Below are 23,469 nucleotides of genomic sequence, written 5' to 3'. Positions count from 1 at the left end.
CCACATTCCATGTAAGAGTTCTACTGATACCTTTTCTGCCTGTGTCTCTGTGCACGACGGGGAAAGACACACACCTCTGTTCAATATTGACTTTGACGTGGACTTATATGTAGCTTTAACACACACACACACACACACACACACACACACACACACACACACACACACACACACACACACACACACACACACACACACACACACACACACACACACACACACACACACGGTGCCGTACAAACACACACACACACAGTGCCGTACAAACAAAGAGAAAAGGTCATTTTGCATAGTGTAACAGCACAACACACAACGAGAAACCTTTGTGACTTGCACTCGACCCCCTCTCGAGAAAGGAAAAGAACAGCCCGGCTTCATTAAAAAGCTTTTCATTTAGCTTACTCGTTCAACTGTTGGTTTTTTTTTTTTTGTTTGTTTCCTTTTACCCTCAAAAGTCTTCCACATTTCAACTGCGGGGGGGGGTGGGGCAGATATTTTTTGCACCTTAACGTCAGACACACAAATTAATACTGATAGACGGGCAAACAAACCAAAGGTATTTAAAAAGAAAATAAAAAAAAGAAATACTGCAAAAGATCAGTGCTATGAAGACACCAGGGACTGGAATAGTAGTGACACAACAAGACTGCCGAATAGTGTGTGTGTGGGGGGGGGTTATAATATGTCTAGTACTTTGGCTCAGTAGAAAATGAAGACTCGAAAGGAATATGTGCACAGTATGCGTACATGACTGAATATACTGCTGTACAAAAAGGGGCAAAAAAAGAAAAAAAAAAAAAAAAAGAGAGAGAGAAAGAAAACCAAGGAGAGGCGAGTTCTCCTGCAGGAGAACACGGGCGGCTCGGCTACAGACGGAGCCTCTCAGCTCACCTCTCGTCTTCTTCTCAGCTCAAGCAAACAGACCCCGCCCCCCCCCCAGTGTTTTTTTTTTTTGTTTTTTTTTTTTTCTCGTGGCGTCGCGTCGCTCGCAGACGTCCCGTTTGTGAAGTGGCACTCTGTGTGTGTGTGTGTGTGTGTGTGTGTGTGTGTGTGTGTGTGTGTGGGAGCGCTGGTGATTGTTTTTCGAGATTAACTGTGCAACTGGGATTTGTTTTAGGCACCTTTCCGTTCTCCTCTGCGCTTTTCTCCCCCCCCCCCTCCCCGCCGCCGGACAAACACCGGACGGCCGAGGAGCTCATCGGTTCGTAGCAGGTAGTAGTGGGTAAAATGTGGTTGCTTATACTTCCTCGGTCGGTCAGCTCGGTATACCACGCCGTGGCGATGCAGTTTTTGTCTTCGTTATACTAATGAGCGTAGATATTTTCGTTTTCCTTTACACTGAGGGGGCCGGAAGTGTGGCGTTCCGTCACCCCTCTTAATTCCTATGGAGAAGGCGGACGCACTGGGACTCCTCCTGCCTTCTCAAGTACGTACACACACACACACACACACACACACACACACACACACACACACACACACACACACACACACACACACACACACACACACACACACACACACACACACGCACGCCCCTCAGTTCATGGCGTGCTGGCGGATGGTGTGGAAGATCCAGTCCATCTTGGTGGTCCAGCCGCCGTGGTGGGCGTCGTTCATCTGCTTCATGAAGTAGTCCACGGCCTCCTGCTCCGTCTTGTCCAGCGCCAGCGTCTTGCGGATGTAGGCGATGTCGTCGAAGGACTGCAGCTCGGGCATGCCGGACCCCAGCATCATGGAGAACAGGTTGATGAAGAGGTTGGCGTGCTGGCGGATGGCCAGGTAGGCCTTGTAGCACATCTCTTGGAACCTGCGAGGAGGGGAGGATGCAGGGTGTGAGACAGGGGATCCGTCTTAAAAAAATAAAACAAAACACACTTGAGACAGGATTCTGGCCGGCGGTGGGAGTTACCTCTCAAATTCCCTCGTTTTCGTGCACTCCTGCGTTCCCTTGCTGATGACGATCAAGAAGTCCTGCGTCAGAACGAAGGGCACACGTTCTCTCTTGTAGCCAAACTTCTTCTTCTTATGATCAAGGAAGTGGCCGAAGTCTATGTGAAACAGCTGCAGGAGGAAACAATTTAGGAAAAAGTAAAAAATGAAAGTGAGCCTATTACGCTCCTTTTTACACAAGTTATCATAGTTCTCCGAGGGACCCCAAAAGATGTCTGAAGTTTGCTGCTGAAAACCCCACTCAAGATTATACATTCTAGCCATTGTAACATGCCTCTATAGGCCTCTTGTTCCAAAACAGGATGTTTTTTAGTGGGAGGAGCCACCCTCCTTTCACTGATGTCACCTTATCAGTACACCTGTTTCTGAACAAATTTGAGGCGAGAAATGAGCAATCCAGTTGCTGAATCTTCACTCATATTAGATTGACAAGGCCTAATTGAAAAGTTAGTTCTGACTTTCATTGCCGTTCCTCCAGCTTGTGGGAGACACGGCCACTGCATCGCAACGCATCGGACTCTTGGACACGGAGATTTTTTGTTTCATGTTAATGTCGGGGGAATATATATATATATATATATATACACACACACATATATACAAATATACATCTACAATAAAAACACACTATTTTTAATGTTTTGGAGAAATGTACAGAGGATGGGATGGAGCAGATGACCGTATAAGGAAATCCGTGACGAGCTGACGTCAGCTCATGCAGAGGAAAAACCTTTTGAAAACTGAGTGTTCAGAGCGTTCAGAGCCTTCAGAGCCTTCAGAGCGTTCAGAGCCTTCAGAGCCTTCAGAGCGTTCAGAGCCTTCAGAGCCTTCAGAGCGTTCAGAGCCTTCAGAGCGTTCAGAGCGTTCAGAGCGTTCAGAGGGTTCAGAGGGTTCAGAGCGTTTACAGCCTTCAGAGCGTTTACAGCCTTCAGAGCGTTCACAGCGTTCAGAGCGTTCAGAGCCTTCAGAGCCTTCAGAGCCTTCAGAGCCTTCAGAGCCTTCAGAGCGTTCAGAGCCTTCAGAGCCTTCAGAGCCTTCAGAGCCTTCAGAGCGTTCAGAGGGTTCAGAGCGTTTACAGCCTTCAGAGCGTTTACAGCCTTCAGAGCGTTCAGAGCGTTCAGAGCGTTCAGAGCCTTCAGAGCCTTCAGAGCCTTCAGAGCCTTCAGAGCCTTCAGAGCCTTCAGAGCGTTCAGAGGGTTCAGAGCGTTCAGAGGGTTCAGAGGGTTCAGAGGGTTCAGAGCGTTTACAGCCTTCAGAGCCTTCAGAGCGTTCAGAGCGTTCAGAGCGTTCAGAGCGTTCAGAGCGTTCACAGCCTTCAGAGGGTTCAGAGCCTTCCGAGCGGTCGCAAGTCTGAGCGTTTTGTTCACAGCGTTTACTTTGTTATTCGTTTACCTCATTATTTGACACTTTGGCCATGTCCAATATGAACATCCCATATTGTAAACATTATATACATGACAGAAAATAAGTTCGAGCATTATAGGCCCCCTTTAAGTAAAAAGCAATATAGGTTTGACAACGGGGAGTCAGAAATAAAATTGGAAAAAAGACAAAGCTAAATACCTGTCCATCATCCTTGACCATGATATTGCTGTTGTGCCTGTCCCCTATGCCCAAAATAAACGTGGCTACACAGTAGCCTGCACAGGAGCGTGTAAACAGATCTATGGCCTGGTCATACCTGGGAAATAAAAGGAATAAAAGAGAAAATGTATGTTTTAACAAGAGATCATCATGTAACTCATGTAACCGGACATCAGTGGAATGAGGCTCGAACAACATTTAGAAACAGATAAACAAATACAACTAATAAAATAAAAACAAAAAAAATGCATTTACGATATCAAGCTCCAACATTTAGAATAAAAAGATTCCATTCCAATACCATTTCTAAAAGTGATGCCTTTCTTGCATAGATTTAGTACATACATACATACATACATACGTACATACATAATAGTTGCAGATTAATTTCAACATTAGTAATATTGGCTCAAAATGTATCTGAAATTTAGATTGCATTTCTGGAATCGAACAATTTCACAAAATGATTGTGATCGTCTCAAATGATTGCGATCCGGCGACCACATTATAATTGAGATAGTTCTAGATATTTCTATTCAGATCAAAGTCCAGCACATCCTCTATTTCATCTCAGTTTGTGCGAGAGGAAAATCTCCATTTCATGAAAAGCGCTGCAGGCTCAAGGCACAAACAGTCATGATTTTCCAAACCACTCACATCTCGCCCCGGTTCTTATCCTTGAGCCACTGGTGCAGCGTGTGGCTGTTGAACTGCAGCGCCCCCTTGAGGCCGCCTTTGCACTGGATCTGCATGATCGTGTGGGAGTTCCTCACCACCTCGATCAGGCCCACGCAGTCGCCGATGGACAGGCAGCCATACGGCAGCATCCTAGAAGGAAGGAAGGAGGGAAGGAGGGAGGGAGGGAGGGAGGAAGGAAAGGTGCTTACGCTAGGGATGCACTTGTACTCTAATTACCATGGCGATACATTATGTTAAATTTAAGTACTACATATGTGTTATTTCTTATCTCATTTTCATTTGTACATTTTTATATAAAAAACAAACAAACAAACATACATTTTGATTATACTAAATGCAGCTATACAAAATATAGGCATCAATGATCAATTTCTTTGGCTCAGCAATTATTACCTTAGTGATAAATTGATTTAGATATGGTGATATAAACGCAACTGTAGACAACTATCAAACGCGATATCTGACAGTGCTATGGGAGACAGATTACCATCACATTACTTGTTGTTTGTAACATAAAACGACAATTAAAAAAAAAAGAAAACTGAGATTTAAAGAGGCTGGAGTCTCACAGAGTTCAGGCTGACCAATAGAAATCAAGCTCACGTTCCCAAATGAAAAGCGGCTGTCTGTGGCGCGAGAGTGCGAGACGGACTGACGTCTAAAAGGGTGTATTCCTGTATTCCGTGGATCATACAGACGTCAAATCAGGTTTTATGACACAACACATATTTGAATTACCCCTGACCATTTTCCTGAAGATATCTCACATTCTTTATTTATATATTTTTTAAATATGGTCTCCATTTAGCCTTTATTGAAAATAAATAATACATTTTGACGGCGCTCCGGCAACAAATGGCAGATATCATCCAAGAGTCAAGCCTACAAACGGCGGGTTAGGATTAATAAAAGCTGCATCGGGTTCAGATGGCTCCAGAGCTGCCTGCGCGTCACAACAACCACGTCATCAATGCCCTTAGAGATGCAATCAACAGTGTATTAGCATCACCGGAAGAACAGGAAGTCTCATCCTAAATGGTAATAATCCAAGCCATGTCAAACTGTCTCCAGGTAGTTTGGAACGACAAGAGAAGCCAATCAGAGTGGAGAGCAGTGGGAAGCTATGATTGTTTGGCTGAAGAAACTTGGAAAGTAGGAAGTAAACTGATGACTGATTGAAGTCCAGGTCGAGTCGAGCGCATCTCCCTCGAATACCTTTCTCATCTGATCTGCGTGTTCTGTTATATGACCCACTATGCAATCACAATTCCGAATTTTCCTAAAAAGGGACCGAGTTTTCATCCCCGTTTAAAGAAAAAGAGAAGAAAAAAGAAAAGAAAAGCTAACATGTTGATCAGACCGTGGAACGATATAATAACACCACAATTGAAACAACATGGCCTCCCGCAGGCTCACAACCAGGAGCCGGCCTATGCGGTCTCTCTGTGCATTGCGTTTTTGACCGCTGACCTCAAGCCCTGCAAAGTCGGTCTCCCTGGTTAATAAAACACGCTGGCGCTCTACATCAGCATTCAGGTATGCTGCAGTGAATCAAGAAAGGTATATGGAGGGAGAAGAAAAAAAAAAAAAAAAAAGTTCAACTTAAATACTGCTCGCATCCACTTCCATCGCCGGTGTCACAGCTGAGACAGGCTCCTACCTGAGATCAAGACCCTGGTTCTGCCAGATGTTCTCCATTATTCTGATGATCTGCAGCGTCAGCATATCCTGTCTCAGATCTGGAGGTGGAGAGACGTGTCAGAGAGAGAGAGAGAGAGAGCGAGAGAGAGAAGGAGGGTGGACGGCGGAGGGGTGGATGTTAACGGCTGAACCACTCTTTGATCAGATCCGATATAAACAAAGGCCCCAGCCGTTGGAATTGTTTTGGTCCATGCAGCTCGCGGTGCGGCAGAATGCACAAGTAGCTGCGGAGGAGAGAAATTCCAGCCGCATGACGTTATTGTTAAGACTATAGGTTACAGAGTGCGGTCGTCTTGTTTTGCTTCCAGATTTTGAATTATTCTCCATGCACGATGGTGTAATTAAGGCTGCGCGCGCGCGCGTGTGTGTGTGTGTGTGTCAGTTTGTGTGCGTGCATGCGTGCGTGTGTGTGTGTATGCGGGGTCCTCAGCACAACCAAAACAAGACAAGGCAATCAGGGCGATAGGACAGGGTTCGACACTGGTTGCTTATCACCAATTATTTTCTTGTAACAGAAAAATAGTTTACACATTGAAAAAGTACAAAATAAAATAAAAATAAAAACTCCCTGACCTGAGAAGAAGAAACTGTGAATGAGAAGACTTTTCTATTACAAAACCATTTCGGAAGAAAATAATTGCTTAAAATATTGAAATATGAAGCTGAATGCAGCGGAAAACGCTGATGAAATTCATCTGCATCAGAAAAATTTGATACACGCTCCTAGAAGAGACATGAAGACAGTTAGGGGCGAGAGCAGCGGAGAGACAGGTAATGATTGAAGGCGGAGCCCACCGTCTCCATTCTTGAAGATGATTTCGTTGCTCTGGAAGAGCAGCTCGGACATCATGTCCGGGTTCTCCCAGTTCAGCCACAGAGGTCGCTTGGCTGACGACATCATCCTACATTCTTCCAGTCTGGAAGACGAGAAAGAGAGCCGTCAAAATGTGCACCAAAAACCTTTTTTTTTTTTTTTTTTTTTTAACACTGAAAGGGGTGGCCATATTTAAAATAAAATTTAAAAATTTAAAAATGAGCGGCTGAAATCATATCGAAATTGAATTCTCATCAACAACCCTGACCTCAAACTCATCTCAAGTTTGTAAATGGTGAAACTAACAAGCAAACAAGGATATTAAACTTTACTTTTTTTACCAAATATTTCCTGTACAACTCAAAATACGTAATCTTTTACTGCGTAAAGTTAAAGAATCAGAGAGCAGGTCAAAGGTCAAAATCTGCATTGAATTTTAAGTGTGTTTCACCCATATGGAAAACAGAAAGGGAAGTCTCCATTTTTAATAGAGATATGTTGTTCTAATTAGTCATTTTTATCATTATAACAAGTGCAAAGCACCCGCAGAAAGAGACCCTGGCATGGGAAGAGGTGTGTGTCGTACCGGAGGTTGCCCAGCTGATGTGCCGGGTTCAGCGGAGACGTGAAGCTCTGCAGCGCGTCCATGTAGTCCGGCCTCCTCATCTGCTCCACCAGGAACTTCATTTGAACCTGTGAGTGCACGAGAGGCGACCAGTTAGTGGTGAAATGCCACCTGCTCCGTACAGATCCTTCATCGGAGGAGACATGGAAATGCTTTAAAAACGCAGTTTCAGCTAGAGGCTGTTAGGATGATGGATTCAGAAAACCTCTGACTGAACAGAAGAAATTTCTTGCTATAAATATGAAGTCGATATTAATATTAATAGGAGTAAGGCTTTGGGGTCGCCACATCGAAGTTTCGCATAAAATCCCTTCAAAGCCTACGGCTTGGTCATCTTAACCGTACTGAATAATTATTGTTGGTTTCTGTGTGGGTCTCCCGGATCTGGATCTTTTTTCCGGTCCACATTGGAACATCTGACACTGAAATGTGCATGTGCACCCGCGCGGCACGTTCATTCATCTCCGTACAGAAGTTGCTTGCATATACACTGTGTCATTTAGAAGATGCTTTGGTCCAAAGTAACGGCAGCTCTGATTTGGTCGGTCAACACTATGGCGGCGGGAGGATCCGTTCACCTTCTGTGCCTCGTCCTTCTTCTCCTGCTTAAGGAGGTCGGTGAGATTGATGAGCTTCTCCATGGCCTCCACCTGGCGGCTCAGGTGCTTCAGGTACATGCCGCAGGCCCGGCAGTAGGACTCTAGCAGCAGGCCGAACCGCTGGCTCACCGTCTTGTTGTGCATCTCTGACCTGGTAAACCAGACGGGTCACAGATTACGCCCCGAACCGCTTTTTCCAAACCCGCCCGTTCGCGGATTTTAAATTAAACCTCTTTTCTTGTCGACCGACGAACCCCCCTTACATCCACGCACATTCGACTCGACGCACTTTGAAAATCAACTCACTTCAAATGCCAGAAGAAGAAATGTCCTATCCGCTGATTTGTCAGAGCTTTTTTCAGCAGGAACCGTGCAAGTGGGTTATCCAGGTACTGCTCATACTTCAGAACCTGGGAACAGACCGAGGAGTTAAGAGGGCAGCGGGAGTTAAGAGGGCAGCAGATTCACAACCGTAGCAAAGGAAAACAAAATAGAGCTCGACACCCTTAAAAATGAGAAATCGGGACGACACAAATGAAAATGCACCACACCTGAACCAGCTGAATGAGGTACTGGGAGAGTCTGTCATCGGTAAGGTATTTCTCAAGGCACTTTACGGCAAACTCTCTGATCATTGGATCAGGGAAGTTGCAATCCAGCAACTCCATGGCTTGTTCTGGCTTAATGGCTGGCCAGTCCTTCAAAAGGCAATACATCTGGTGGGAGGGGGGAGAGAGGGTCTGAGTGCCCACAGATATTTACAGAAAAAGCAAAAGAATTTCCTCTATTTGTGATTTCCTTCCCTTTCTTGAACTTTTTTTTTTTTTTTTTACACATTCTAAAAAAAACGCACAACAAAGCATGTTCCTTCCTATCATTATCTGCTCTGAATCTCTCGAGTTGCATTAATATAATGAACAGGCCCACTTCATATCCAGTTTCCCATGTGATGCCCTTCAAAAAAAAAAAAAAAAGCAAGTCAGCAGCCGAAATTTGAGCTCAGCCTACCTGTGCAACCTCATCTCTGGAGTTCCATTTCACCGCCAGGAGGATCTTGGGAAGGATCTCCGGTATATCAACAGAGTAATGTCTGGAAGAAAAATGCAGATAAAAAAAACAAGGTGTGGGGAGGATGCTTTTGATGGTTGTTTCACTACAGCTCTGGTCACAGTGCAGTCTATACACCTCAAACTAGAGCTGGGTTATATTGACTAAATTAAATATAACAATAGTTTTGACAAATATGTCAATACAGATTGTCCAATTTTTTTCAGTCTGAAGTTCGGAAAATTGCATTAATTTATTAAAACGCTGCCTTAAAGACAATGTTTACCTCTATCCTCTTAACCAAAATCCCATATATCTAGTCTGATATGATATTGATGTTATAAAGATATATTTCCCTTCAAACAAATTAACACACACACACACACACACACACACACACACACACACACACACACACACACACACACACACACACACACACACACACACACACACACACACACACACACACACACACACACACACACACTCTACCTGTGCCTCCACAGGAAGTCTTTCTCCTGCTCTGTGATTTCAGAAAGTGGGTCTCTGTTGCACACCAGGCGTAGCTGCTCATTGTCGCTGTCCGTCAGAGGGTTGTCGCGCGCCAGCCTGTTACTCTGGAAACCAGATCATCATAAAAAAAATTAAAAAAATAAATAAAAAACACTGTCAATAAAAAGCAATGACTCATTTCAACATCATCACTATAGGACAAATTGGTATCGCTTCATCAACATTTCAATGGGTCTGCTACGACTTCTGAGTAAACAAAGAAAGACGTAAACCCACATACACACAAAACGTATTTGATTATAGAGTCACTCCGAATCTAAATTCAATATCATGCAAGTTGAGGCTGGACAATAAATTGATACATTACAGATATCTTCATAAGACAATAGATAATGGGGTTTTTCTTATTATATTATAAGAACATAGACATGGTGAAATGTTTTCTTAAAGGTTGCATCACAGCACCCTGGCCGACTGTTTTATTTGTTTGCTCTTACCAGGCTGGTGTGTGAGTAATTAAAGCCCAGCTCTCTGGATATATTCCAGTTTGCGTGCTCCTCAATGGTGGTCATATCGGGGAACTTCACCGGGCAACTGAAGTGGTCAAACTCCAACTCCAGACAAGGGGTTTCCTGTGAATTTGCACAAACAAAAAAGTTATTCCCGGCGCTTACTGTGGTCAACAGCTACCAAGGGCCATGTGTGAATGAGTAATTAATAAGTGGGATAAATAGATTAGTGGATTAAATCAAAGAAGCTTATACCAAACCCAGAGGGTCTAAAGAACTAGATCCAGAAGCATTAAGGGTCATGAGAGGACCGGTGCGTCATATAGATTTTAAAAGGTATTATATATATGTACTCACTATATGAAGAGCGATATAACTGACAGTACAGCTAGACATATTGACTATACCAGCATATTCCATATTCCAACATACTACTTAGGACTCGCTGCTATATACTATTTGTACTTTACTTTATCGTACCCAGCACCTGCTCATATTACCGTTCACAAGTTAACACAGTGAGCGGTAAAAGCGCTGTTCATACATTTTATTTCATTTTTATTTTTCAATCTCTTTTTGGACTTGCACCGTTTGGTCAACTTCTGCTGTAGTGACACCTGAATTTCCCACGGGGATGAAATCAAACGTCGTCTTAATTTACCTTATTTTAATAAAACATTTATTGCCTACATATATATAATTTCGCCTTTTTAAACCAGCTAACAAGCATCTGTGAGGAACTATTGAAAATCGCCGCTGTCACCAAAAGAAATTAAAAAAAAAAAAGGATTTCAGTTTTCACACGGGAGAGCTCCGCCTCTCACCTTATTGGGGTTGGAGCCCGTGACGCCGATGGGGTTGAGCAGGTCTTCCAGGCCGTGGGGAACGGGCCACAGGTTCAGAGCCATCTTCCCCGCCACCAGCGTGTGTGTGTAGTCAAACAGGTTGATGTTGCCCCAGGCCAAGGGACAGTGTTCCTGCAGAACACACCGGGAAGACGTCCCACATGACCGCCATTCATACATTGCGGAGGTGCCAGGGCCCGCGGCCACGAAACATGTGTAACACGCAAAACCGGGGGGGGAAGTCTGTTACTTCACACACAAAACTCAACCTACATTACTTTACGCGGTCGGTGAGTATCGACGGTTTGTTTGTGTTTATCTAGAGCTTTCTTCGGGAGACATCACCAGCCTCAGTAAGATGCGTCAGGACAAGAATATAAGCACCTGGTGGTGACATCACATTGACTAACGATAGACTCATAATCATAAAAGTATACTTGTTGTATTCTATTTTATACTGCTATAAATTCTGAAAAAAAAAAATTTCAAATTGCGTGGATTCATTTAAGCATTGTGATTTTAAAATCAATTTGCAAGCCCGATTGAACAATCTATTGTAAACATGGACCACATAACCACATAAAATTGCCCCCCCCGGGCCTGTGGTTTGAAGATGCTGCAGTAGATCAAGGCGATGGAACCGCCCACCAGGAATTTATGCACACAAACTGTGCACTGTGATATATTGTGAAGACTAGCTGAATCTGTATGAAATTGTTCTGCCTGGTTGACTATTAAAACAACCACAAATAAACAAAACTGAATTTAAACAAAGGAGAATGGACAAAAGCAGTATTTAGTGAAATGACATGGTTTGGAATATTTTGGCTCCGGATTTTGCATCCTTCTGCCATCGTTTCGGTTGGCCTTCTTGTGTCTGTTTTTCCTTTTTGCATATTTTGTAATTATGCTTCCTGTTGGGCGTCTGGAATTCAAAGATGAAAACTTTCAAGAGCCAACTGCTCACCTCTTTGGCTCCCTTCCTTCCCTTGACGGAGCAGATGGAGAGGCAGAGGCGGGCGGCGCGGGGGATGTCTGGAATGTACATGTCGTAGGTCAGCCATTCGTTCCACCTGGGACAGAGGACGGATGGAAGACGTTACAAACGGCACAAAGCTGGTCATGGGCTGTAAGCTTGCTGCCACATTATCACAATAATTATCAAATTATCACAATATCAGACTCAACTGAAATGTTTAAAAGAATCAAAATGTGATTCAGAGATTAAAGATCTAGTATTTTCAAATAAAACGAATAATTCTATTGTTATGACTAGGGGTGGGCCGGTTATTTCATAGTCGGGCGATTGGTGGTCATCGACACACACACAAAAAAAAACCCAAACCCGTCATAATGGCCAGTTGCTAATGATTTTCCAAAATGTATAAAATATAGGGCTGTACCCGACTCAACTGACTCAAGTGTACCTGATTCGGCTGTTCAATGCAAATACTCAACTATTCGCCAGCGGTGGCCGGGTGGAAGCAGGGCCAGCTCGGCTCTTGCTATAGGCGAGAAAGGCGGCCGCATAGGGCGCCATCAGGAGACGGGGCGCGTAGAGGGAGCAACTGGGGCGCAATTTGCGCACCCGTCTCCCTCTCCGACGGTACAGACGATGCGTGCGCCAGAACAGTGTTTTTATTGGATTTAACGTCTCCTTATGGAACAAAACCGTGCTTAATGGGGACACTTTCTCCGTGACTCTCTCCCCGATCACCCCGACTCCGTGCGTTAAGTGCAGAAAATTATCTTAATGAGTCTATGAGTCGTGCACGGTTCCTCCGTGTCCCGGGCCGCGCTGTTTATGGTTGTTTTATTTGGGGGAACAGGGCACAAATTTCCACCATCAGGGCGCATGGAGAGCCATGTCCGCACATGGACGATTTACACATATAAAAATATATTTATGATTCTCCATATTTATAATTCCTCACTGAACTGTTATCCCTGTGCATTTTGTAAATTTCAGTTCTTATCCTGTAATGCACACTGACTGGAAAAACAAAAAACAAAGAAAAAAGAAACAACTGCACGACTTAAAGAATCTCAGCCAAGTGTGGGGTTTTTTCCGACTGATGAGTCGACTCATCAACTTTCAGGTTGCAGCCCTTATAAAATAATCTACTTTTCCTATAAATAAACATAAATAATTTCACGAAGGCTTAAACACCACACGATAAGCCGACAATAATCTCCCTGCAACAATCGCACTGTCTCTGAAGTGCACTGTCCTTTAAGTTTACCGCGCTCCTCCACTAATCTGGGAGGGGGTTGGGCAACATTGCAAAGAAAGCATTGTTTTTAATCTCCCTTTTGCAGTAGACTATGTAGTAGTAATAATAATAATAATAATAATAATAATAATAATAATAATAACAACAACCTAATAATAGCCTAATAATAATTAAAACAACAACTAGGCTACTACTCTTAATAATACTAAAAATGAATATAGCTGCAGGCAGCAAAACACGGAGTCCAGTATCGACACCAATTACAAATTTTCAAGTTCCCATGGAACGTAGCATCAGCTCGTGCTGTCGCTCGTCTTTACATCAGCATTACTACCAAAATGAGATATAATTTTCTGAGTTTCCATTGAATGCAGCATCGGCTGACTTAGTGAAGCGAGTTTTTCTGGTGAATCTTGGTGAAACGCAGAATTACTACTACAAGCCGATATATTGTGTGTTATTACTTTATCCCAAAAATGAAAATGTGGCTGTCTACTTCCTATAGTCCACAGAGTCCTGCCTCACGGTGTCTCTGTGGAAGGAAATGACTCCATGTGGAAGTTCCCAACAACAAGGTTCTATTCAAACAGATTAAAAACTGCATGTCCCTCAGACATTTCATCAACTTTTTAAACCTTTGGGACTAAAATAAAACGGACACGATTCGGACCTGTTGCTCTGGAGCTGCAAGCGAACTTCATGTGTGAGGGCACAAACACAGAAGTTGTTGACTGTTTTCGACTTCTTTAGTTTGTGTGTTACGACTGGCTCAAATTCCGCAAAATGAGGAGGGACACGGCCTCGGGTTAGATGCGAACAGAACGTGTTTATTTACAGAAAAGGCAAAAGAGATCAAATATTAAACGAACAGCCCCGCCAGTGTCAAGCAGGTAAGACGACACGCGCGCACGGGGCTAGGATATCGCCCTGACAAGGTAAAACGCTTTTCTGGGAAGAGGTAAAATAATTGTTGACAAATAGTCAAAAAACAAGGTTTCTTTGATTAATTTCTTGCACTGCAACTTTCATGCTTTCTATGTATTCCATTTTTTTTACTTTATGCATTCTTTGTCCTTTTATTATGTGTTCCTTTGCACTTTGTCTATATGCTTTTGATGTTCTATGTAAAGCACTTTGAATTGGCTTGTGGTCTAAATGTGCTATGTAAATAAACTTGCCTCGTCTTAAAGTTTCCGGTAAAATTTCATCGGTTTTTCATAAATTTCTGCTCCAAATGTAGATCGATATAGATAAAACTTGAACAACGAGATGTCTGAGGCATCCTGGTTCTAACAAGACCTCACCCGTGTCCGTGGGTCAGACGGTTGTCACGGGCCAGACACTTTTGGCCCGAAAAAAGCCAAGAGACCAATAATAATAAAAAAGCTGGACAATAACAGCTGGAACCCTAACAATGCATCCGAATGTGTTTTTAGCACCGCTGGAAACGTGGTCACACCCACCGCAACGTAGTCACACCCATCACTTGTGTCTCAAACCGGAGGAGGTGAACATACTCGCCTTCTTGGCATGGTACTTCGACAAAGTCAACAGAAAATCCCACAGCCCAGACATTGTATTTTATTGTTTGTTTATTTATTTAACAGGGACAAGTAGAACAAACAGTCTGTCCCAGAAAAGCACATTTTGGCCTAATACCTTCAGGCAATGCTGATCTATTTGATTTTGTTTAATTTATTTAACACTACCATACTTAAATGTTATAATGTCTCACATTTAATATCAGAGAATGTTAAGGAAAGTTTTTAAATTTTATTTGACTTAAATAAACTGTTGCAGTCGTAAAGACGCCCTGTACAGGCAATGCTGCTCTGTTTTATATTGTTTTAACATAGCCTACTTTGTTTAGCACTGTAAAAATAAACATTTATTGGATTTATTCCGAAACGTTTGGAAATGTTAAATCTTTGTTATGTTTAAATAAATAAGTGTTAGTTAAATACTATAATTAGTTAATAATGGTGGCACACTTGGGGGCGTGGTCGAGCCGCTGCTGGGAGGCGAGGGGAAGTCAGTGCGGTAGACAGACGCTCACTGCTTCAGTATCAGCTGTGTCTAGTTGGGCTGACCGGCCAATCCCGGCAGCTGGCAAGTTTTCTTACGTGTCTGTCTTTCAGTGAAGAGACCCAAGGGCCGGGATCGTGAGGGTACAACTCCTGAACAGAGCGTTCCTCAACTGCCGCTGGGAAAAGACGTTTCTGTTTCATTTTATCGTTCATTATTACCGTCACACTGAAGCGCTTTCTGTTGAACTGTCCCAAATAAAAGCCGGTGTGCTGGCAATCCTCCAGCAAAACCTGCGCCTCTCTCCTTCATTCCGCCTGAACCGTGGTAGAAAGCCTGCTACAAGTATATTCTACTTATGCTGCCTTTTCGTGAATGACATGCTGATCGATTTGATTATTGGGTGACGATCGATCGGCAGCAAAGATTTCACGACCACCCCAGCCCTAGTTATAACCATAATGTTAGTACTTTACTTTACTACTTTACTACAAAACTGCGCATCATGATGTGATGATATTGCGAATTCATGGCACTACTTCAAGACCCTAAATGAAAATCACCCAGCTCTGGCGCTGTAGCTGTAATGTACCTGGGGTTTGAGCACGGCACACGCTGAGTGTTGACATTGTCGCACAGCTGCTCACCGCCGTGGTAGATTCCCGTCCTGACGTAGATCTAATACGATGGAAACAAGCACATCCACTGTAAAGACTAGCTGCGAAAAACAGGGTACTGTGTCTTTGAGGAAGGCACCAATTATTGATGAGGAGAGAGACAATTAGAAACTCTCTTAAGCTGCTTTCACACATGAACTCTGGACAACATCTGGATAATCAGGAGCGGACATCGCCCAGAGTCGCCCTTTCACACCTGTAGCTCACAACCGGAGATTGTCCATGTCAGACATGTTTACGGAGGGGGGCGGAGCCTGGGTAGAGCAAGCAGGAGGCAGGACGTGATGCAATGACGCATGACGCTGCTGAGTTTTACAGCATGCCCAAGATGGTGGATGAGGATACCAGCTTATTAGTAATTGTGACTATTTTTGCATTGATACTCCATGTATTTGGACGTTTCTGCAATATAAACGTATATTATCTTCTTCCTCGTCCTCGGATGTTATGGCGTTAAATGACCATTCTTCACCCTCGGCGATTGGGCATGTTGATGACATCACCATCATGCACCAGTTGCATGATAGAGACGTCATCAACACGCGACATGCCCACTGGCCTGCTGTGAATTGTCCGGACAATCACCTGTTCCATTCAAACCTACCGCTCAATCGGTATGTTTGAAACGCAGACTTTGCACTAGGGTGCTGGATGGGTGCAGTCCGGTTAATGTCCAGCCCAACTGATTCTGACATTTGCGTTCACACATACAGTTCCTCCAGGTAATGTCCAGATAACTTTAGGGTTGCAGTGCATGTGTGAAAGCAGCATTAGATGAAGAATGTCCCAGGACACCCACAATTAAGAGCAGGACTATAAAACAGGCCTCAACGTTGAAGATAAGACCCTAAAAATGAAAAGCTGTTTCTATGGCTGTCTCACCTTGTCAATGTCTCTGATGTTTACATTGACGTAGGTTGCACACAGTATCCGGATTCTCAGCGTTCCGTTGATCGTCCACAGAGACTTGGTGGCCGTTTCCCCGTTCATGTAAGGCGTGGCAGTGGAAATGCGCCGTGCGTAAGAAGGCATGGTGAAGTTGTCTGTGGGCAGCTGGGAGTAGAGGCTGTCTTTCGCCATGAGCATCAAGTTGGGCATTCGACCCAGCATGATGCAGCTACGCACATACTGCAAAAGAAGAACAGAAGCGTTTACACAGTGATGATTTCAATGGAGCAATAGGACAACTTGGCTCAGATGAGAAGATTTGCATTAGGCCTGGGAAGTAAATCAAATTTTATTTTCAATTATGATTTTGGCTTTCAATGATTATGAAAACAAGGTAATCAAGATAAAACGATTGCGGTGCATTCCGTTTCACTCGTGATGCTCTCGCTGTGTCTTGTGTTGTGAATCCAGCGCACCCCCTTCCTTCGTTGCGCCAATCCGTTATGCATATATTATATTACACAGTTATTATCAAACATGGAGTCTGGCCAGTGTCGGGGGTCCAGGTGCATGCAACGGGGATGAGGCCCCCCGGAGCTGACTCGGCAGGTCTTCCTCAAACACCAACTTTGACTCGAACTCGCCCTCCTCCCAATGCGAGCCCGGCGCGGCCCCCATCCCCACAAAAGGAGAGCGACTAAAGAAAAAAATCCGCAATTTTCAGTGACGTCCAGCACTGACACGGTCAGAGTCCCTAGGTCCGCTCCAAACGTCTTCCTTTTTTACATTCTTTATTTATTTGTTTTTCAGTTTAATTATATTTCTAGAAAATCCACTGTTAAGACACATTTTAAGTTTAATGAATGCATGATGTTTCCAAAATCAATAATTAATCGTGTTAAATAATCGTGATAAAAATAATAATAATTATGATTTACCTAATTTGTATTGTTAGATATTATTTAAAACATCTAAAAGATTCATTAAATAAATGGTGAAGTTTAACAATTAGTCAATTTGCCGGGGACCCTCTCGAATCTCTTGAAGGACCCCTGGGGATCCCCAGACCCCACATTGAGAACCAATTATCTAATTCACAGACACTCAGGGTCACACTCACCATGTCATGTTTATGTTAAAGGTTATTAAAAACTGACTTTTTCAGTGTTTGAGCACATACATTTGGGTCTCTGGTGGGCATACTAACACACAAACTGTGAAATAAGACAACCCAGTCAGGTTTTTGTGAGCTGCCCACTAACATGTGACAACAAGCCATTCAGAATTGCCTCCTCCTCCTACCTCAAGTGGGGTCCCATTAGAATTATACCCCTCTCACCCCATCTGAGTATCTCCACCCGCAGCTTGAGAACCAGCTTTGTGAAGGTGCGCCATTTTTTTCTCACAAGCGCCGAACCCGCTATCATTATGTCAAAGCTGAGAATGGGAACTGCTTTGTTGTTGGCTGCACAGACCAGCACAAACCACTACAACGGCCCCCTGCCTCAGAGGACAGAAGAGCGAAGTAGATAATGTTTATTTATAATGGCAACGTCCCAAACTGTGACAAAACTGCAGACGAGGGAAATGCAAGTATCTAGAAAGTAACTGTGCCGTGCATTACATTTGTCGTTTAGCACTAGCAATCGCTAATAGCTGAGTTAATATATTCGATGTTTTCTAGAAAGTTACCGGCGTTACGTGTTGCAGGATCCAAAAAAATTTTCACGGTATTAGTTTTCTAGTTGAATGTCTATAAGATGAACTCCATCTCATAGGCATTCTTAAATAACTGGAGAGTAAAATGACAATGAGTGGGGATTTTATAGAGATTCACAAGAAGTTTACTGACTTGCTGTGAATCACGGAGGCCATTTCACCTCCGCCCTCCTCCAGCATGTAGCCGGAGTGGGGCGTGGGGAGCAGCAGCTAATTTGCATTTAACGCTACAGACATAGAAACAGCCTATCGAGAAAAGACTGAAAAGAGGGGTATATAGAGGCATGCTAGAGTGGCTAGAATACATAATCGATGGGATTTTTTTCCGCAAAAAGCTTCAAAGACATGTTTTGGGGACCTCAGAGACCTATATTAAATAGTTGAATAGGAGTATAATCTGTGACCTTTAATAGTTTCCATTAGGGCATTGATAAAGGCCTAATCCAATAACAGCAATTGAAAATAAATATTTTATCAAAAAACTCTGCACAATTTATTTTTTTTAATCGACTAACCTATCCTTCGCACACTGTTTGTATCCGGTGATAGATTCATAGATCCATAGTCTTAGAAAATCATATTTTTACTGCTATTTTCAGGCAATTTCCTCGATTGAATTCATTTAACAGGGAGGCGGCTGCAGAGTGGATGTTGAGTGGAGCTGCGGACTGCTTTCCCATGCTAAGCAGCAGGAGCTGCAGCTCAGGGAGATTAGGTTTATCTCACCTTGTACTGACTCAAGGGGTACATCTCCAGCAGGTACTCGTCACAGCCGCACACTTTGAGGATGTACTTCCCCTGGTACTCCTGCACGCAGAGCTTCAGCTGCTCGTGGGAGAGCAGCATGCTGCGTGTCTTCTTCCTGATGGCCTCGGCGATCACCTGCTCCGGCACACAGTCGTGGTTTATCTTCAGCGTGTACTTCTGCTTGTCGTTGCTCGGCGACACTATCACCCATATCACTACGATTATTTGACCTAAGAGAAAGAACAACAGAATATATGTAAGAATAAAAACGTCATTATTTGGTTTCTATTTTAAATGGTGCAGAGATATTTGGGCATCATGGTAACAGGAACATTTTCCCTCCCACATAAGAAAGACTATAATCAGAACAACAAAAGATGGATCCAGATACTGGTTTTGGATAATGCTCTGGCACCAGATTCAGAGAATATGACAGCAGGCAAAGCAGGTTTATTTGTACGGAACGTTTTATATACGAGAGCAATTTTAAGAGCTGTAGATGACATATAAAAGCCATTCCATGAAAAAAACTAAGAAGAATTGTAAAAGCATAGAAATAAAAAGGTAAAAAACACAAGGCATAATAAAAACGCTATAGCGATAAAAGGTGCAGTATTAAACTATGGTGATTATTTACTGAAATGCAGTGAAAAATAAATACGAAAGATACCAAGAGCCATATTGCGCATGAAACGTTTGAAAGGGAGTGAATTGATTTTTGACTTTTTGGCACCTACAACCCACTGCCAATAAATAACTTCTAGTTAGTGCAAAGTTTGTTCTAACTAGAATTTAATGATAGGAACACAGTCATTTTCAGTAGGAGTCTGTACTGTAATATAAAAGTAAAGCTCTCTCTCTCTCTCTCACTCACTCTCTCACTCTCTCACTCTCACCCTTGTCCAGCTTGTTGAAGATGTGCTTGGGAAGCTCTGATCCCGACTCCACGTTGGGGGGGTAGACGTACAAGGAGCGGCTGTGCGGCCCTTTGGTGTCTCGGAGGTCCACGGCCTCTTTGCACACATTCAGGATGTTCCTTCTGAAGTCCTGCACTTCTGGATCTTTCACCAGATCAAACTCACATATCGGCATCCCGATGGCAAAACCTACGACGACAAAGATTGTACAGGTATATCATTGGAAACCAATAAATATATTGACCTTTTTTGCAAATAAACAAACACATAAAAACATACTTTCATGAACAGGACATCTGTATTTTTGAGATAAGATTTTTTAGGGACCCGACCCTGAAAACCCAAAAATACGGATTTGCAACAATTACCATCGATCATTGCAGAATAGCAATGTTGCAAGTCATTAAAAACCAAAACACTAATGTAATTCTCTTCATTCGTGTGAAGAGGCACCGAGTTTCCCGAAAGTATCCACGGCGCAAAATGGGATTTTTTGGAACCGCGAATAAAACACTCTCCCCACCGTACCGATCTCTCTGTTGAGGATTTTCTCCTCCCTGTTGCCGACTGGCTCGATGACCTTGAGGAAGGCCTGGAAGAGCCTGAGGTCGCACAGCCGCCGCGTCTCGTCGTAGAACTCCTCGCGCTCCGCCTCCTGCGTGACGCTGACGAAGATGTAGGACGTCTCCTCCTGCAGCAGGTGGTGCAGCGGGTACTTGCGTGCCTCCTTGAACAGCTCGTGCTTGACGGTGATCAGCGTGGCCTCCCGCAGGCATTCCAGCGTGAGGAACATGCCGTTGGGCAGCAGGCAGTCCACCAGGATGCTGGGGGGCATCAGGTGCATCCCCCACAGCTCCCCCGAGGATGGCCTGGGGGGCATGGCGGCGGCGCGGCGGGCGGCGTCTCGTGTTCAGTGCCGGGGAATTGGGATGAGCAACACCGACCTGCTGGGGGAGGAAGAGAGACGGATGTTTACAACTCGCGGTTTGTATCGGGGCTCTTCAACTGGACGCCCCGCGGGGCCAATGTAGCCTGCACATCAATGCAGATTGGCCAAAAAAAAATAAACAAAAATATAATAAACAAAAAAAAACGACTACATCCTCTCCAACAAATAGAGGCAGTTTTTCCTGTATTCCACGACAACAATCTGCTCACTCAATTTGCGTCTAAACGATGTTATTAAACATTCCAGCATATCGAGCGGAAAAACATATACGGCAGTATTCACAACACGCAAAGTTACCAAATGTTGACTGAACTAATGTGAGGAACACCTTACGGCTGGAAGTCATTAAAAAAAACAACAGCAACAAAAAGAACAAAAACAAAAACACACGGAGGAAACAATAAAACCAGTTACAAAACCAAATACAGTTATCAGATTAGAATTTTCTGTGTTTTTTTTTTTTTATACAAATGTCACCACACAGTTTGGAAAATATATATATTAATAATTAACCATTAACCTGAGACTTGTAAATACATAGCAACAGGATATAGTAGACTGGCTGTTTGCACACTGACTTAAACCATCATTTACATCTGCAGCTTTACAGCATGACACAGGGAATTAAACACCTGATGTCGAAAAGACTTGAAGAACTGACAGGTAACCCCATAAGCAGCTGTAATGACGGCGGTGTGCCACCTTGCCATGTTTAAAAGCGTTGGAAACCCTGAAACACGATTAGGGAAACGTACCTTGTTTACAAGCTGACACGAATAAGCTGAAAGCCCAATTGAACAACACCTTGTTGTTGTTGTTTTTTTTACCACGTCCACCCCGCAGAAGTTATTGTTGGCACATGCACCGTTCAACAAACACAAATTACACGAATGAGCTATGCTCAGGGTGTGTTCAACATCAACATAATTCCATGTAAACAACGAGCCTGCTAGCTAGCGTGTATTAGCATCGGTTCAATGCAGTTGACTTTAGCGTTAGCCCGGGCTAGTCATCACTCCGTTTGGGTGGAGCTACATGACCTGCTAACTAGAATTCACCATGAAAAGCCGAATTAAACTCGCCTGGCACTGCTTAAAGTCTGCGAAAAGGGGGAGTAACAACGCGCATAGCGGATGTGATCGACGGCGTGCGTACCTTACGAGTCGAACAGACCACAGGTTTTACCGACAAAACACGAAACGTCAAAAGGAGCTAACCGGTTAGCCGCGGTGCTAAACAGCCATGGCGCTAGTTAGCATTAGCTTTAGCTACCTGAGCGACGTGCACCGTCTCGGCCAGGCTACAGCTCTACTCCATCCGAGTGGCACTCAGCCGGGACACGCTAGTTCTCAAAAGAAATATCCCTGCAACTATCCGCGGCGTGGCCAGTGTACAGTAGAGCGATACGCCGCTGACACTCCATGTTGTTATTCATCGTGGCATTCCGGAACCCAGTGGCTCCGCTCAGCTGCTGCAGCCTCCAGCAGTTCATCACGCACCGCCCTCCGTCACGGGACGAGAGAAGTCACCAGAAAGCCCCCGATAAACGTCTATTTCTCAGGAAATGCCTAAAGAAAACACATTCGCTGTGTCATGTGTTGCTGTTATTATTAGAGTCCAGTCCGCAGGGCGGGATCCATAGTTGTTGTTTTTTTTGTTTGTATTTTTTTAATTACATTTTATTTTTATTCATCTTCTTGGGGTTTTTCGGGCTAAAAGTGTCTGGAACACGGCAACCTCAGTACGCGCGGACATGGTTGAGGTCCCGTTAGAACCAGGACGTTTCAGAGGCTTGTCGTTCGGGTTCCGTCGATATCCATCTACATTTGGAGCAGGGATTACGTGTGTGTGTTTACCGGAAGTTGAAGAACGTCGGCGCGACTTGATTAGTTTGAGGAGCGGGGCGCTTTGTGACGTCATCATCCGACCTCATCCAGCGCCTTGCGCCTTGTGGACTGCATAGCGGGTCGGAACGCACGCTTCACAAAACTCCCAAAACTTTAATCGGTCACGGAAGGCGTTTTCGCACCGCAGGAAGTTCGAAGAACCTTCGGTGGAACCGTCCCTTTGTGTTGATTTACGGAAGAACCTCGAAAAACCTGGAATACGTACCTAACATGACCAAACTGGACCCTGTGTATTGCCTTTGGTAATGGAAAAACTGCGGCCAGGAGTGTATAGATCTCACAGACAAGATGAATGAAATGTGCATTGGGGGCGGTCCCGACATGCCATCGTCCAAGTTTGATCCACATTATTGTGAAATAATTTAGGAAAAAATGTATTCATTTTATCATGGGCGCAACTCGTGCGCATGCACAAATGACAGCTTGCAACGGTCACGTGATGGCGTTACAGTCTAGTGATTGGTCAACAAGCGGGTCCCCACCAAGATGGCGGCGCGCGCAGACGTGACTGACG

The 23,469-nt window shown here is 44.0% G+C and overlaps 1 protein-coding gene across 1 annotated transcript; it reads right to left on the bottom strand.

Moving 5' to 3' along the window:
- Window positions 1–1,189: 1,189 nt before the first annotated feature.
- LOC307238242 (phosphatidylinositol 4,5-bisphosphate 3-kinase catalytic subunit alpha isoform) lies at window positions 1,190–22,490 on the bottom strand. The gene is made up of 21 exons (XM_080011160.1): window positions 22,321–22,490; window positions 20,628–21,046; window positions 20,079–20,288; window positions 19,162–19,412; window positions 16,711–16,956; window positions 15,744–15,829; window positions 11,860–11,965; window positions 10,872–11,024; window positions 10,036–10,170; window positions 9,518–9,642; window positions 8,984–9,065; window positions 8,527–8,691; window positions 8,282–8,385; window positions 7,955–8,126; window positions 7,338–7,444; window positions 6,733–6,854; window positions 5,897–5,975; window positions 4,195–4,365; window positions 3,517–3,634; window positions 1,913–2,064; window positions 1,190–1,810 (listed from the first exon to the last, which is right to left on the bottom strand). The coding sequence occupies exons 2-21, from the start codon at window positions 20,977–20,979 to the stop codon at window positions 1,540–1,542; spliced, it is 3,207 nt and encodes a 1,068-aa protein (XP_079867286.1). The 5' UTR covers window positions 20,980–21,046; window positions 22,321–22,490; the 3' UTR covers window positions 1,190–1,539.
- Window positions 22,491–23,469: the final 979 nt, after the last annotated feature.

The sequence above is a fragment of the Zeus faber genome (genome assembly GCF_960531495.2).
Source record: "Zeus faber genome assembly, chromosome: 12".
Classification (NCBI taxonomy): Eukaryota; Metazoa; Chordata; class Actinopteri; order Zeiformes; family Zeidae; genus Zeus; species Zeus faber.
Note: the sequence above shows the minus strand (reverse complement) of the source record. Positions and strands in the feature narration are given on the sequence as shown.